Source organism: Oryzias melastigma, linkage group LG10 (genome assembly GCF_002922805.2).
Source record: "Oryzias melastigma strain HK-1 linkage group LG10, ASM292280v2, whole genome shotgun sequence".
Lineage (NCBI taxonomy): Eukaryota > Metazoa > Chordata > Actinopteri > Beloniformes > Adrianichthyidae > Oryzias > Oryzias melastigma.
Window position 1 is genome coordinate 7,451,489 of NC_050521.1, and position 17,377 is coordinate 7,468,865.

At 38.2% G+C, this 17,377-nt stretch overlaps 1 protein-coding gene across 2 annotated transcripts; it reads right to left on the minus strand.

Moving 5' to 3' along the window:
• Nucleotides 1-8: 8 nt before the first annotated feature.
• Nucleotides 9-16,395, minus strand: slc30a9 (solute carrier family 30 member 9). 2 transcript variants are annotated; one of them, XM_024283636.2, is made up of 18 exons: nt 16,252-16,395; nt 15,721-15,867; nt 15,440-15,637; nt 12,174-12,221; nt 11,983-12,082; nt 11,777-11,869; nt 11,587-11,669; nt 10,121-10,179; nt 9,776-9,843; nt 8,264-8,422; nt 7,939-8,074; nt 7,822-7,861; nt 7,677-7,748; nt 5,459-5,566; nt 3,878-4,043; nt 2,552-2,681; nt 1,103-1,216; nt 9-1,036 (listed from the first exon to the last, which is right to left on the minus strand). In XM_024283636.2, the coding sequence occupies exons 2-18, from the start codon at nt 15,824-15,826 to the stop codon at nt 992-994; spliced, it is 1,725 nt and encodes a 574-aa protein (XP_024139404.1). In that variant the 5' UTR covers nt 15,827-15,867; nt 16,252-16,395; the 3' UTR covers nt 9-991. The 2 variants fall into 2 exon arrangements, with proteins under 2 accessions (XP_024139404.1, XP_024139405.1); XM_024283637.2 differs by lacking the exon at nt 16,252-16,395 and adding an exon at nt 16,075-16,243.
• Between the last annotated feature and the right edge of the window lie 982 nt (nt 16,396-17,377).

Consider the following 17,377-nt stretch of genomic DNA (forward strand, 5'->3'; position numbering starts at 1 on the left):
CCAAAGCCTCACGATGAAACCATTTACTTCAAATTTATTCCAAGTCCTTCAGCTCGATTAACACCTTCAAGCATACATGTGAACTGTCCCAGCAGAGCAGCCCACCCCCCTTCCCAAAGCATCTTCCAGTGTTGGGTTGTGACGACAAACGTTAAAAAACGTCTTTCATATGCAATATTCAGCAGAGATGGGGAGAAATCACCACATTTAGACCCAGTACGACATTTCTGAACATCTGAAATGATGGTGTTTGTTTACCTTAAGACCATAACTTATAGAGAAAAAAACACCAAATGATTTGCTGAATGGATGGAAGTGATGCTAACTATTCCTTTCATATTGTGACAAATGAAAAATATTGTAATTTATCTCCCTCCACAGATTTAATACTTTACTAATGAGTAGAATCTGAGGTTATTTAATAAAAAATGTGACATATTTAAACTAAACCAGTGCTTTTCAAGTGCTTGCAGCTTCAGCCCCTCAAATAAACAAAAAATCTATTAAAACTCAACCAAAAAAAAAGAAAACTACTCAGTCTTTTTTCAGAGAACATGAATAATCCAGCCCTCTTTAGGAAGTGTTTTATATTAAAAGAAAAACAAAACAGAATTTCATATCTTCTAGCTATTAAATAAGTTTGGTTTAAATAGGAGACGCTTGGGTTCCCTCTGCACTAGAGGAGGAAACACGACCGCTGTGGTTCAAGCACGACATTCAAGTCCTGTAAGCGACACTGGTCCTGTTCTGGGCTTTCTGATGTGACCTCATCCAGGATGGAGGAATGCCAGCTCGGGCGAACGGCGCCGGCGGGAGGTGGAAGTGGATCTCTGGCAGCGGGAGCTCACGGCGTCTACGACAGTTCAAACACAGCCCACCTCTGGGTTACTACACAGTAAGACTCGATGGGGGTTGCAGGTGGAGGGCCGAGGAGCTGTGCCTTCAACTTTGAACGTTCCTCTCAGTGCAGCGAGGCGTGTCCTCAGAGGGGTTATAGGATCTCCAAGTCCACATGACGGACCTCCGGGTTCCGTTGCTGTGAAGGCAGAGACGGTTACACACAAATCTGTTGACGTTCAGCAAAGTTCTGACGCTTCAGTACCTTCAGTTCTTTCTCCAAGCGATCCACCTCGGCTCCCAGTGTGTCAATGATGTTCTCCCCGTGTTTCAGCATGAAGCTCTCCAGCTCCTCAGGTGTTTTCACCTGCTGAATGTCCTGCACAGACGCAAACTATGGCTGAAACTAGGAGGTTTTTTAGCACTGAATCAAATTTAAATCAATTGACTTTGAGTATCTGATCCAATACAAAAAAAAAGTGGAAAAAATTGATTGATTTATTAACCTTCTTTATTCACTTCAACAATCAATTAAAAATACTGCTACTAAAATAGTAAACTATTAAGTAGTAAAATTAGGTGATAATTAGTCAAATGAAACAGTTTTGTGACTGTATTTTTAAGTTCTTCAAAACATTTTTCGATTAATTGTGATTCAGATCACCGATAAAATTTCTAAAGAATGAATGGAAGACTTTCTTTCAAACTCGTAGCATGATTTGACGAAGCGTAAAATAAATCCTGATCCAAGAGGAGCTGGTGGCAGACAAGATGGCGGCTTAAAATCATAAGCTGGAAACGGAAATTCCCCAAGATATCAGAGTTGTAGCCACTTTTATTAAAACGTATTCATGTGAATTAACGGTTTAGTGTTCGGAATTAGTTTAAAATGTGTCAAAAGAGCTTTAGCTTTAGCTCCAGACCAGTGTTTGTTTGAACGCAGTTAGCTTCAACTCTTACGCAATCAGCTTATTCTGTTGGGGAGAAGAGAAGCGCTGCAACAGAATGTAACACTACATTAGTAATGTGTTGCATATCTGTGAAAAGCCCCTTTAAAGTGTTGCTCACCTGTGCTAAACCGCCTTTCTTAGCTAATTCCTCCTGTTGATCGTTTAAGGAGTTATGATGTGACAAAGAACACTGTAGGTTTTGACAGAAACACCTCAGCTGTTAAAAGTTCAAAGCTTTCAAACGCAAAAAATATATTTGTTAAAGTTGCTGGTTATATTAGCCTTTTTCAACCAAAAACAAGGTCATTTTTTGACTGAAAAGTGCGGCATGTGGAGGGGGAAATGACGATCCGGTTCTGGACTTCCCTCCGGCTAATGATTTTCAGCCGCCATCTTGTCTGCCACCAGGTCCTCCTCCACTGATCAGGAAACAACCTCTAATTCTTAATGTCCCGATCTGATCGCATGATAGGAAAGCTGAGTTATATTTTTCCAGATTTTCCATCTGCAACCACTATCAAACCTCTCCCGACTGTAGGTCGTGGACAAGCACTGGTATGGGGTAGCAACAGTCCAGTGTGAACATATTCGAATTTTCAGAGAATATTTTGAGATGAACCAAATCACACCACGATATCATGTTTACCCAAAAAAAAACACAAGTCGTATTAAAGCTGAACTTTCTAATGTTGATTCCTTCACAACCTAAAGGTCAAACAGGAGAAACATCATGGAAGTAAAACAAAGAGGGCAGAGAAACGTACGTTAAGAATTTGGTCAATGTCTTGTTTTTCCAGGTACGATCGAGTCACCACCCGGCCATCAAAGTCCACCTCCGCCTTGAAGCGCACCTTGCACAGCCCCATGTCTGTGGCCTTCACGTCATGGATGGCCCTGCACCCAAAACAACCAGACTGATGAGCTGAAGAACAGGTTGCCTGCATTTCTGCCACAAAAATATTTGTCTTTAGCTAAAGTTAAAAATGATTTTCCTGTCTAACATGATGAACAGTTTTTTTTTTAATCAATCAAAACAAAATCAGATCAAACCCAGTTTTTTCATGATTTTTGATCATAAATGCTTTTAATGTAAAAATAAAGCATCTTTCTTTTTTAAAACAATAATGTGAATAAATGACAAATATTTACACTCACTGGATCTTTAATTCATTACTTCATGAGTTACATGTTCTTCTGTGGTTGTATGTGCATTTATTTTCATGAACATGTTTTTCTGCTTTGTTCATGATAAAAGTTTGTATAATCAAGTTATTCTGGAATAATATTCCTGCCTTTGTATTATTCATTTTTATATTAAAAGTTACGGTTTTGAAGTTTTAAAAATTGTCATTCTGCTAGCTTTTTGGACTGTTTTGGCATTTACTAAGATTTTTTAGGCTGTTTTGGAGTTTAGCGACTATTTCAGCGACATGCTAACTGTTTCGGTTAATCTAGGCTTTTCTTTGTAAGTTTTTCAGGCTCTTTTGTAGTTAGGCTAATATTTACACACTAGCTGTTTTGGCTAATTTAAGCTTTTTTCAGTTTTTATATTTTGAAGTTTAGCTATTTTTTCAGCTACATGCTAGCTGTTTTGACTAACCTACGTTTTTTTTTTGTTTGTTTTTTAGGCTAATTTGGCATTTAGCTAATATTTTAGCTGGCTATCAGCTTTAGCGTTTATAGCTATCGATTTCAGCATCTTCAGCTGCCAAATTCAGCTTACAGAATTCACACTAGCATTATTGGAGGTAATGTTATACATCTACTTCATAATTATGTTAAACAGTTACATTCTTTAAGTTTTAAAAATGTAGTTTTAGAGCGTTCAATGAATCCTGTTCAACCTGCAACTTAAGGTGTCTTTTGGATTTTGGCCCCTTTTGTGATTGAGTTCGATACCCCTAAATCTAGAGTAATATTTCTATTTATAAAAACTGTGAGCTCCTTTATTCATTTATAATTCTAATTTATAATGTAAATCCATTTCTTTCTTTTGCCCCCCACCCCTTTTCAAATATGTGAAACCTTCATTTGTCTGTATGTATCCACTTCTGTTTTCTTTTGACATGTCATGAGAATAGTTTTCTAACCTGACAGCGGGGTCGTTCTCCAGGAACTCCGTCAGCTTCTGCAAATGCTCCGCCTGGATGGAGCGTCCCAGCAGGGCCTCTGTGTTGGTGTAGATGAGGAAGGCGGAGACGGCGCCCAGCAGAGTGCCCACGCCCAGAGAACCCAGACTGTCGTAGTACGGGTTTCCTGAAAGTCGAGCAAACTCTGGTGATGTGCCGACGTTGACCCTAAGAGCACCTTTGGTGAATGTTTCTCGACTCCTCTCACTCTGATCATTTCATTCTGAAGAGACAATTGAAATGCAGAATTGCCCCCTGGCAGCCGGAGCTGCACCTGCTGTCTGATCTCTGCCAGGTACACCATCTCTGATCCCACTAGTGCTACAGGGGTGTTCCTTACAGACCCACTCCAATGAAAATGTGGTTTTAACATGATCTTGAGGCATTTCTCTCATGATGGAGGACAAATATAAAGAAAATTAGCATGAAAACTGTTTCTGAATGTTTCTTTATTCAATTTGTTGTAAATCAGAGACAGACCAAAAAAAAATACAGTTTGAAAAAGATTGTAAACGCGACGTACAAGTTCCTATGACATGTCCACGAGCTCCCTGCTCCGCTCCATTCTGATGGCTCCACTTACAGACAAACAGATCCATGTAAGACTTAGTTTTCCTCATCTGAGCTGGAATCTGGATCAAACCAGGATAGCTCTGATATTGCTCTCCATTTTGTGGCACTGGTAATGTTAGGTTGTGAGGGACTGTAAACTAGAAAGGGAGCATCAGTTATGGGTGATGGGAAGAGGGGACATGGTTACTCTATGCCAATCGTCCTGCCCACAATTCTACTGTCGCTCTCCAGAAACTGTCCAAATAAACTACATTTTTTCATTTCAACTAAAAACTACGTACCAAAAATGTTCTTTTGCAAATACCATTTTTTGGTCTGCTCCTGATTCATAATGATTTGAATAAAGAAATACTCAGAAATGATATTTGAATGTTGATTTTCATTATAAATGTCCTCCATCATCAGAATAATACCACACGAACATGTTAAAAACATAAAAAAAGCCATTTTATTTTACTATTGTGCCAACACCACCTTTGCATAAAAATCTTTTATGTTTTTTGTGTAATTCAAAACAGGATTTTTAAGATGAAGGAAGCGTAAAGGTTACATATTATAGCACTAAAGTATCAAGAAGCTACAAAAAAGATTAGATTAACTAAAAATGTGATAAAGATCAGAGCTTTCTGCTCATTTTGATAAAATGATTATAGCACATTTGCTGCCCACTCTACATGGAACACGCTGCAGAAGGACTGAAAACTTACAGAACAGGAAACTTAAATGATTTTAAGTCCAAGTTGAGAGCACAAGAGAAAGATTCTTTTGTTTGTTTTTAAATGAAATGTGTTTTTTTTGGCCGTCTCTTGCCCAGAACTTCCTTGTAAAAGACATTTTTCATAATCTCAGTGGGACTTCCTGGTTAAATTAAGGTTAATACATAAATAAATATGGTGGTCTGACGGTTGAAGGGTGAAGGTCATGTGACGTCTTACAAACATCAGTATGAGAAATCGTGCTGCGACTCACCGGTGAGGGAGGTGAGCCCCATGCAGCCTGCAGCCAGGATGACCCCCAACACGGCAGCGGCGTCCTCCAGCAGCACCACGTTTGTGCTGGGGTCTCTGCTCTGCATCACTGAATGAAGAAAATACTCTTTCAACACACTTAAGGGCTTTTCCTAGATTATTTAATGCAATAAAAAGAATAGATCAGAGATTAGATTTTATTAAACCAATCAATACTTGCAAAAGGTTAAAAAAGATCTTAATAAAAATTTTACATTTTGTGAGCAATATGAAGAAACATTAAAGTACATGTTTTGGACCTGTGAGTGCACTAGACTAATTTATCAGCTCTTATCAGGACTCAAATTTATCCTCATTACGTTATAACTTCACAATTCTATCAAATAAATCTCTTAATTACGCTCATAAAACAAAATTTAGTAATAAAAAGTACATTTTCTTTGATTTTTTTTGCAAAAATCAGACAGTACTCCAATTCATCCAGTACCAATAAAAAAGCAATTATTACTCATCTTTCTCAGGTTTACAGAATATATATTTTTTATTTTTGTTGTTCTAATGTTGTAACTCTAGTGTTTTTTTTTTTAGTTCCGTTCTTTGTTCTGTACTTAATGTCTTACAAGGATTCGAAATAAAGTTTATTTAGAAAAAGTTCAGCTATTTTACAAAAATACATTCAATTTTCATATAAACTTCGAAAACTAAAAAACAAGGCTGAAAATTTAATCTGATTTTTTTTTTGCCTCCAGTTTGCCTTTACTTTTTAAGGGTAAAGTTTATCTTCATCCTTTGTAATATCTGCAGCTGCTTTAAACTGTATTTGTTAAATAGATTTCAAATGTGACAGAGATTTTCCTTTAACCCATTACTGTCAAATGGAAAGTAAAAAAAAAATATTCAGACGCCAATTTAGCAGTCGAAGCAGTCACTTTAAGGAAGTAGTACATGAAGTGTCGTTGTGCGACTTGACGTGCATCAAGAATTAGTCAGATGTGGTGAAAAGAATCCAGTACTCTTCCAAAATAAAACTTCCTTCAGATAAAAAAAGAAACATAAAGCAGGATCGCTGGAATAGCAGACCCAATGATGTTAAACGCTAGAGATGACATGCAGGCTTTTTACTTTTGTCCAAGATACATAAAGAGCGACGCCATATTGGAATGTTGTAAAAACAATAAGACGACTTAGCAGAACCAGTAAAATGACCATAAAATGCTTCATTTAGGTCCGATTTTAAAAAGGAAAAAACTCTGAACATCAGAAAAATAATACCCAGGTCATGGTATAAATATTTTTGTTCAAAGTACACCGTCATTTCAAACTTTTTTTTTATAAATAAAGAAGTTATATATGAAACGTAATGCATACCTGATGCATGGCTGTCATTTTATTCAAATCTACACACAGACTGAAGTTTCCACAAACTGTTAGACTCTTCGGTCTGTGTTTATAAACGGATCCGTGGATAGCCGACATCGCGGTAAACCGCTGGCGCCCGTTGTACATGGGCCAATCCCGCCTGGAGCAGTGCGATCAGGGCTGACTGACATCAGTGCAGCCCAGAGCTGGTCCCGATGGTCTCACAGGCGGGAGAGAGGGTTCAATGAGTACTCCATCCACGGCCCTGGACTTATAATCTAGCCGGAGCTGGTCGCGATGCAACGCCGCGGGGTAAATTCATTGATTGAGGGGTGGCAACGCTGGGCTGGAGGCTCCCGTTCTTTAAATGGATCTCACCCAGCCTCTATCAGAAGGACTCAGGCACCAACGCAACAGCAGGTGGGCGGTTTTTCGTACACCACATTTCCCGGTACACCCGCCGCACGGGGATTCTTCGCTCGCCATTACTGAGGAATCCTGGTCGTCTGGTCTGATCTGAGGTCTAACACACATGCAAATACCACGGCCACCCTCCATAAAACAAAAAAAATTGGTGATCCTCCCAGAAAACGTGGAAATAGTGTGAGTTTGAATAGGCTACAAGATCAGCCTAAACATTCATTATTCAGAGTAAACTCACTCAGATCTTCATTAAATGTTTTTTAGAAGTTCTCCTTCATCAGCTGACTGCAATTATTTACTAGTGAAAACTCATATTCTTGTTTTTTCCAGCTCTGCTTGTACAATTGTAGCACAGCAGTAAACAGATATCTAAACCATTCCAATATGGCGTCCAACTTTCATCTCAGTGATAAAACTCTCTTAGCAGACATACGTACCGTATTCATAGAACGACACCCCCTGCTGGCGGGCGCTCTTCTTTATCTCATTAATAGCAACTAGTAACGTGGCTGAGGAAGAAAAAAACTCAAGTCAGAACCATGTTTCAGTTCAAACTGCAGACTTCCATCACAGCGCTCTCACCTCCTTCAGACACCAGCGAGCCCGCCAGAATACAATAAGCCTGCAACATGGAAAACCACACGTTGGCCTTTTCTTTACATTTAAACACAACCTAGAACCATCAAGAACCATTCTCACCCATAGCAGGGACTCTATGGGCTCTGGGTGCAGCAATCCCATGATGCCGTGGTACCAGGAGAGGCCCGCCCCCATCATAAAAATGCCCACCCCGCTGATGAGGGAGGCGATGTAGCGCATGTTGGAAAAGCCATACCTGGAAACAATCAGAACTAGGATCTGTTGAAATCTACTTTTGGCATCAAGTCGGATAAAAATGTAGAAGAAATATTCTGGTTTGTAGCCTTAATCAGGTCTAATTTTTGCAAGAAAGCCAGTTTACTGAAGCAGAACAAAGAACTTCTATGTTCTTTACTTCATTGAGTGAACATCGACAGAAGCTTACGGGTGCACGGCGTCCGGGTTGCGCACAGACTGGCTGATTCCCAAGGCGAGCAGCGCCTGGTTGCAGGTGTCAGCCAGTGAGTGGATGGCCTCAGAGAACATGCTGGCAGAGCCGGTGTAGACCCAGGCCAGCAGCTTGAAGAAGAAATTCAACCCATTGCTGAAAACAAACACAAAACGGACAGAGTCGTTACTGTTTGACAGCAAAAACAAGATCTTCCTGACAACAAGGTTGATAAATGAAAGTGTTGTTAGATTATTGCAGAAAAACCCAATGGAAAGAAAATTAAATCACGGTTTATGATGATTCCAATCTAGACTTTTTTTTTCCCTTCTGTTGATGCTTTCAGTCAATTCTAACATTTAAACATAAATTTTGCTTAAATATTCAAAGGGTCATGTGACCGCACGTGTCCTCTAATCTAATAAACAACATGAGAAACTGGGTCTAAAGCATGTGGTTCTTCATTAAAAACCTGGAAGATTTCCTCTGATCTTCACTTATCGGAGTCTCAGAGTTAGTTCCACTCTTGTTTAGAGAATCGAGGTAAAAAGTCTCATCGTCAAGAGTGAAACTACAGACCTGCAGGTCTCTGCAGAGAGGACCCTGTCAGTTTAAGCCCCTCTGTAGTCTCCAAGCTTCTTTTCTCTAATGAAAATGCTGTTTTTCACACATTCTTGTGACATTGTTCTGATGATGGAGGACATTTATAAAGAAAATTCAGATTAAAAGTGCATTTTGGAGCATTTTTACTTACATTTGTGTGAATCAGAAGCAAACAAAATAAAATTCCTTTAGAAAAGATAGAAAATATGCAGGGAGCTCCAGTGTGATGCATCAACTTGCAGACAAATAGATTCAGGAACGTCTTTGTTTTCCTTGTCTGAGCTTTAATCTGGATTGAAACTGTACGACTAGATAATTTAGATGTTTTTTGTTGCACTGCTAATGTTAGGTTGAGAGGTTGTAAGCCAGTGGGAGAGCACGTAAGCAGATGGATGATGGGAAGTGCAGCAGGCTTACCTGGCCCACAATTCAGAGGTGATTTTCTAATAAACCACTAAATTACATCCTAGAAATAAAAAACTTTCTTTGTTTTTGACTAAAAAACACAAACATAATTTTAAAAACTGCTAGGAGAGTTTTGAAAAATGATCAAAAGATGATTGGATTTGGACTTTGAAAGTTTTTTTATGTTAATAAATTTCTCCTTATGGTTTAAACAGTTAAATTGAGTTGGTTTATTTCGTTTGACCTGGACTGAAATCAATAATTTGTACAAACAAGTACATCCATCTAATACCTCCAAAATATGAACCACATTCTTCTAGAGTTCATAAAAACATTTTGTTCTTCCTTTATCAACCTTTTAAGATGATTGTTTCACATAAGAACTGCAACCAGAAGCAGCTACATGTCAACTAAAGCATGGAACCTCAGAAAAGCTCTGAAAGTTCCACCAAATTCTACTAAATTACAATTTAGGGAGAACAGGAAGTGGAGGAAACTTACATGCAAATAGCGACCATCACCACCTTGCCTGGTCCTTGTAGAAACGTCGTCCTCTTTCCTGATCGTGGCTTTGAAAAACAGCAAACAATCACCCATAAAGAGGCTTTTTACACACAGATGCAGATGTTTCTCCCCACAAACAGATGAAAACTCTGGTACAACAAGCCAGCAGAGAGTAGAAGGTCACGTCAGGGATAGAGCTGGCATCATCGTACAATAAAACGGGGAGCTGCATGAATGCTATTGTCCCTCAGACGTCACGACCTCTGTGACGGGGTCAAATGTCACGTACAGTATGCAGCAGGCACACACGATCTGAACAATAATAATAAAGAAAAAATTCACCTTAGTGTTTCCCCAAAAGTCTTTGTATTCTTTTAGCAGCTGCTGGTTCCGAAAAATATCTGTAGACCAAAAAAAAAAGAAATAAACTGAACAATAATAAACTGAAATAATCAGATTAGAGACTGAACACTGAACCAAACATACAAATAAAATAACGTAACTACTTTAGTATTTACTTTTTTCCTCATTCATTTTTTGAAGTTTTAAACAACAACTGAAAGTAGAATTTTACAGTTTTGTCTCGATAGTTAACACGTGAACGATGCAGAAAGCAGCTTAATAGTTGAGCGTTTTCTTATTTTTGTTTGAATATTTTCTTGACTAAAATATACTTGTTTGGTCGTGGGTCATACTTGTTTTTATAGTGTGAATGCTTAATGAGCACGTAAAATCTCAATCACACTTTCAGCAATTTCACCCGTCTTGGTATCAAAATATTCAGTTTGTTCAGGACATTACTGCTTATACTTTTGGTATTCATAAACTTTATGGTTTTTGAAATATTGAGCAAAATATTTCCCATAGGAAATAAATGAAAAAGCAAATTCAAATTTCAAAATTTTAAGTAGATTAACAACAAGCCTTTTAGTATATTCACGGGATATGTTATTGTCTTTTATTGTAATTTTCAAAAAATTTGGAGTTTAGCTAATATTTTAACATCATGCTAACAATTCTTACAAATTTAATTTACAGAGGAATTTAAATTTTTTTTTGGATGTTCCCTAGTATTTAAGGAACGAGTTAGCTTCTTTGGATAATTTGAAATCAACTAAGGTTTTTGGGCTGTGTTGTTGTATATTTTTGCAAAATTAACATGTGTTAGGGATTTTAAAGTAATTCTAATACACTTTTTTCAGAAATTTAGGTCAACTGCAACGCTCTTTCCTAGTTCTTTAACAAAATTTTCAGTCTTTTAGTAAATGTCACACTTTGCAAATAGTTTTTACATTTTCATCAAACTCCCTCAGCAATTAAAGTAAATTGCATCACAATTTTCAGCAAAAAGCTTCAGCATCTTCTACTTTCAGCTAAAAGCATCCATACTAGCATTATTGCAGGTAATTCAACTTTTCTAGTTGTATGTTTGATTCTTTTGGGTGGAGGCCTTGAATAAACCGTTTTGGTTTTTTGCCTCCCCCGCACTGTACTTTCTTTTTATGAATCCTTGTAATGCGTTTTATTTGTGCTAAACAATAAAGAAAGAAACAAACAAACCTTAGCCTGCTCTGAACCACTTCTATATGGTATTATGATATTAACTTAATTTATTCTGCTTGTGGTTGAAATTAAGTGCAGATAAATTTCTAATCATAATGAATTCTTCAGAATATCTATAAATCCTGACTTTAGAATTCATTTTTTATCTACTCTTCGTGTTCCCTGGTTCTGAGTGATCCAGTTCATTCTCCAGATTGAAGCGAGCTGGTTCTATGTGTAGAAAGACAGCAGATCCAGAAACCTACTCTCTTGGTACTCTCGCTCCACCTCCTTCCTGAGGTTCCTCTCCCGAGCCAGCGCTTCATGGCTTCCCCACACGTCTAGTGCTCTAAGAATTATAGAGACAGACTTGTTTTTTCTGAAAAAGTAGTTTGAAGGAGACCGAGCTGTCCTGAGGTTTCAAAAAGAATGTTTTTTTAAGTATTTGATACAAACTTGGCCTCCACATCGGAGCGCAGGAACACGGTGAAAGCCTCTGTGTCATCATGGGGGCTGCGCCGCCGGATCTTTCGGAGCTGCACCAAGTCACTGTGAGCGTGAGGAAAGGGGGGCGTTAGACCAGCATGTAGATAAGCTAATGACAACAGCATGCTAACAATCAGCCGGAGGAATGTGAGCAGTGGTTGCAGCCTGAAGCTTACCTCGGTTTGAGGCAGAACTCATTCATGGCTCTGACAGCCGTGATGAAGTTGTTCTGTGTGTATTTGGCTCCATATTCCCGTTTCTTCAAGACAGCTCGAACTGTACGAAGCGTTAGTGAGAGAAGTTTACCAAAGAAAATCAAGAGAATATTTGGAATTTAAAGCAAGAAGAGCAGGAATTAAGAGCCTACCTTTCACTTGAATGGACTCGGTTTTAGTCAGGCCTTGAGCCGCTGCATCTGTGGTCAGAAATGTGACTTGTTTATGACCACAAACAGGTTGTGGAATTATCATACAGTCTCTTGCTGTTGGTCTAGGCATGAGATCAAATTTGCTAACATTTTTCAAAAATCACCAACACTGATGGTAGAAACTCTTAATATATCGCAGCAATTTGTCACTTTGTGTTGTAACTAAGTAATGTAAGAGTCATATTTCACTCATTACATGTTGTGTATGTTGTATTGTAACAGACTTCCAGCTCAAAGAATTAACAAATAAAAAAAAAAGCCAGAACAAAAATGTACTATTTGTTTGTTTTCTGTCACTTTAAGCTTTTAAAATAAATTTACACTTGAAATCATGAACTAAATTTCTTGTTAGCCTTCACAAACCAGAACACTTTAATATTTGTGTTTGTAATAAATGTGTTTGGTCCTAATTGTCATAGTCTATTTTGTAAATGAAGACAAGTTTTTTTTTTTTTTTTTAACTTCAGAATTCATCATCAATAAGGCTGCCACGATTATTCGACGACTATTCGACTATTAAAATAGTCGACGAATAATTTGGTCGTCGAAGCGTCGTTTTTTGTTTGTTTTTTTCCTTATTTTGATCTTAAAACTACTGTTCGCGCGTTCTAATGCCGGGTCTGCCGTTCTCTTTGTCACACATGCGCAGTGGTGCTAATCCGGTCAGCACAGTGATGTAACAGGAAGTTCTCGATAGGCTCATAACAACATGCTAGCTTGAAAATGTGGGAAACACAAGGAAAATAAAAGAGGAAAAAGTGTCAAATGTAATTTCTTCAAGACAGAATTTGTGTTCCTTGAGAGCACGATGGCGATAAATGATCACCTGAAGATGAAGCATGTTGAGACGGAGTTTGATCACGCTGAACAGAGAGCTTCGTCTAGCTAAGCTAACATCTGCGCTAACACAGCTAACGCTGTCGCGGCTGTCATTACTGCGCTGTTTGGAGATGAACCAGAAGATCTGCCGCAGATCCGTGTCTACGGCGCTTCTGTCTGCATAGTGAACGATTCATAATCTGTGCTCTTCTAACCAAACGCCGCGAGGATGGCGCGGATAATGAGTTTACACTGGACGTGAACCACTCGTCCAAGGCTTCGTTCATATTCTGCGCCAAGATTACGTCGTTAAATTCGAAGAGCGGATTATGAAAAATTCACCGCGCAGACAGAGAGGCTGTGTGTCGGTACAGATCTGCTGCGAAGTTATGGAACGATTTAAATATACGAGTCCCAGAAGTGAAGGAGCTCACCTAAAAGTCCAGAGCTAAGTTTACAAATGTAGCATTACATTATCTGCATTAAACTACAAGTAAATGTAACTTAAAGTCACAAAAACGACAACAAACAGCAAAACAACCACAACATTAAAGAAGTTACACAGATTTATGGGTTCTCCCCCAAACTGAACAATATGAAGTGTCGTTCTGCGCATGTGCAGTGGATGAAAGAATGAAAGTACTGATGTTCATTCTAACATCTCCTGCTTTTCTCCCTTTTTAAAATATAAATGTCCCCCTTTTTATTTATTCTTTGTTTATATGGACATCCTCAGGTTTTTTATGTATATATTGAGTTCAAAGATGTTATTAGTGTTTTGCTTTAATAAATGGGCCTCAGTGAGCAAATATTTTGAGTGTGTTTATATCTAATAGCTTTTGAAATACTTTGCACATGTTTTATTAAATATATGTTTTAAAGCTTTAAAAAAAAAAGAATTGCAGGGTTTTAATACGTTTTCTGTAGTTGATTCATATTACCTCATTTGATTTAAGTCTTGTTTTAATGCCAGAAACAAATGAAGCAGAAAAGCTGCAGATTCATTAAAAGATTAATAAACTATTGTCTTTATTTTAGTTAGAATATCGCTTAAAGACCTCAAGTTTAAAGATAATGATGGTTAAGATGAGTGTTTTACATCCAGTCGCCGCACGAACCGATTAGTCGACTAATCGAAAAAAATAATCGGAGAATAGTCTACTATTGAAATAATCGTTTGTGGCAGCCCTAATCATCAATCTTAAACATCAAAATCAACCATGACAAGATATTAGGAGAAAAAAGAAATCAAATCAAACACTTCTGGTTCTGATATAAGTAATTGTCATTAAAAGTATTTTTTGCATTTTTTATCTTTTATAAACTGCGGTAAAGCCTAAGCAGATCTCCTTATGAAATGTATTAAAGACCCACTCCAATCATCTTTCAATCTGTTGTAAAATCATTTCCAGTGCTCATTTAATTATGACTATTTCATGTTTAGCCTAAATAAAAAAAAGGTGTAGTTTTCTAGGACATAGTTTCTGTACAGCAGCAGTGGTTCATTAAAAGTTTGCCTCTAAGTTGTGGGCAAGACTGTTCGGATGGAGTAAGCCTACCCTCGTTTCCCATCATCCCTTTGCTTACACTGTCCTGCTGGCTTACAGCCCCTCACCACCCCAACCTAAAATTAGCAGTGCAACAAAAATGGCAGTAATATCAGAGCCATCAAGCCGTGCAGTTTTGATCCAGACACCATCTCGGACGAGGAAAACAGAGATGTTCATGGATCCGTTTGTATGAACATTGGATGGATCAGAATGGAAGTTGTGGCTATACCTACATCTTTTTCCAGCAGCATTTTTAGGCTGCTCCTAATCCCATTTGAGTAAAGAAATATTCAAAAATGTAATCTTAACTTTGATATGTGCCCTCTGTTACTAGAAAATGCAACAAGAAAATGTTAAAAATACAGAAAATCAGATTTTAACCGTAGTGGGTTTTGATTGGCTTGATTTTTAGAACGAGGATATAATTTAACCTGGATTGATTTTAGTTTGAGTCTGGTCTTGTTCGGTCACTCGTGTCACTCGTGTTTCTAAGCAGATTGCCTACATCGTCATGTGTTTAACCCCCGTGCTCTCTTATGAGGTCCAGATGACCCCACTTTTAATGTAAACATGGCTAGGAAAGCACAAGCGTTAAACATCAGTCAATTTGGTATTTGACGTTACCAGACAGATTGTCATCAGTCTTTTTAAACCATATCTTCACGTCTATAATATATTTATCATTGTCATTTAGAAATAAAGTAACTATAAAGTAATACAGCAGTCATGTAATTAATTGCAATTCTGAGATGTTACTCGTGGGAGTGGGAGATAAGAGTTTCTATTAAAGCACAGGTAAGAATTAATTTTCTGTTACATCAGGAACTTGTGGAGTACCTGCTGAGCTTGGTGTAGCCTTCAAATCCCCAGATGACAGCTTGTCTGTGGAAGGAGCTTCAGCTGACTGTGCTTTAGGAGGGTCGTTTTTACTGTCACCAGAGGTAGAGTAGTGCTGGATCCTGCCCAGTCCCACAGACGAGACACGGCAGTCTGGAAGGCTGAGCCTCGAGCTGTGGATGCTAGCACTCTGCCAACCTGCCAGACACGGGAGTCACAACAAACACTGCGGGTTAAGGCGCCAGGGAGAGCGGACAGGATCCGCACAGGAGCCCGCTCACCGTAACACAGCTGGGGGAACCTCGGGGACCGGTGGGACAGGGAGGACCTGTGCTGCAGGGAGATTCTGCAGAAGACGTGCCATGGTCTGTGGGCCAGGCTGTACATCCTCGCTGCAGCGGGACTCGGAGGTGAAGCTCAGGAACTTGCTGCACAGTCACAAAAGTCCGCCTGTCAACTTAACCTCCTGCCACCAGATTAACGCCGAACAATATCCTCTCAAGATCAGGCAGCGTCAAGGAAAAGTTAGCATGACAATACACAGACGTTCTCATTTAGAGCACCTCGTGTTCACGTATAATTAAATAAAACTATAATACTTAAGCTACTCTTTCTGCCAAAAAACAGACACCAACCTCACAGCAGCTCCACAGAAACAGAGTTGCAGAACCACACAGACCTGCCAGCTAGTTCAGTTAGCTATATTAGCTAACATAGTTAGCTTCGATGAATAACAAGTTCCCCGTGACATCTCATTAAAATAACAACAATTTCCCAGTAAATGTGTTTAGATACGTCTATCCCCGAAATACCTTTCTACGACGAAATTTGTGCTGCATAATCTGTATTCATTTTGCGACCAAATTGATGGTAACGACACTATAAATGTCCGGTACAAACATAGCACCACGTGACCTCTGACATATTCAGGATAAAAGACGTGTTCTCGCGTGAATTAAAACGTTTTAGCGGTTTTTTGAGTAGACACATCATGTAATAACGCGATATTTTGTTTGGACTGTACCAATAAGGTAATTTTCGTGAAAGGGGTGACATCCCGAGTTCATCGAGTAATAGATTTTCTGAAAGTTTTTTATATGTCAAGTAAAAGTCAGTAATACGACTTTAAAGCCCCATGTCGTCTAAATTCATGTTTACTAAATTTACACTAAAGTGTTTTTTTCTCATTTGTAAGCAGAGTCCTCTACCCCTTCCCTTTAAATATTGTAGAAACTTGAAATAGATTCAAGAATTACCTTGATTCAAGGTGAAAATGTTCCTTTGACTGCACTTGTTTATATATATATATATATATATATATATGAAATAAAAAGTCTTTAATTATTGGGAAAATTTAAAAATCCAAGCACCCTGACAACTGACCAATTTTTTTTTTTAAATCACAAAAACAACTTGACACCAACAAGTACATTAAAAAATAATTTGTATTACTTTAAAACACCAAAATCTTAGTTCTTGTCAAAATGAACACCAGCTCCTCTTGAGGTTATCGTTTCCCCCTTTACTTAATGTTTACATCTGAGATGCAGTCAGTCTTGTTTCTCCATTTACACCATTACTTTGTGATCATCTTTTAGAGGGATGGTAAAAGACCAACCATCTACTGTCCTGGTCCTACCTAAAATTTAATCCTTAAAACTACAATGATCTCCTGAAAATATATTTACTCCATATCTTGAGTTGAAACAAAAGACAAACTCAGTTTATGAAAGAAAATACCCACCCAACACCCAAATTCTTCTTTAGGATGGCAAAGGTATCCAACTTCTGCAAGGTATCATAAAAAATCCCAAAAGAACATTTAAAAGTGCAAATAATTGGTAAAATTACTTTTTTTTAAGCCAATTAGGAATTTTTCAATTCAGCATCTTATTTAATGTTGACCACATAGATGTTAAGACACGCAATTCATGAACT

Excerpts from the sequence above, each read along its gene's own strand:
- slc30a9 (XM_024283636.2), bottom strand. The coding sequence starts at position 15,826 with ATGTACAGCCTGGCCCACAGACCATGGCACGTCTTCTGCAGAATCTCC. Across the intron at positions 7,749-7,821 it reads CTCGCTGGTGTCTGAAGGAG|CCACGTTACTAGTTGCTATT; the intron begins GTGAGAGCGCTG and ends TTTCTTCCTCAG. Across the intron at positions 1,217-2,551 it reads ACATTGACCAAATTCTTAAC|GACATTCAGCAGGTGAAAAC; the intron begins GTACGTTTCTCT and ends GCGTCTGTGCAG.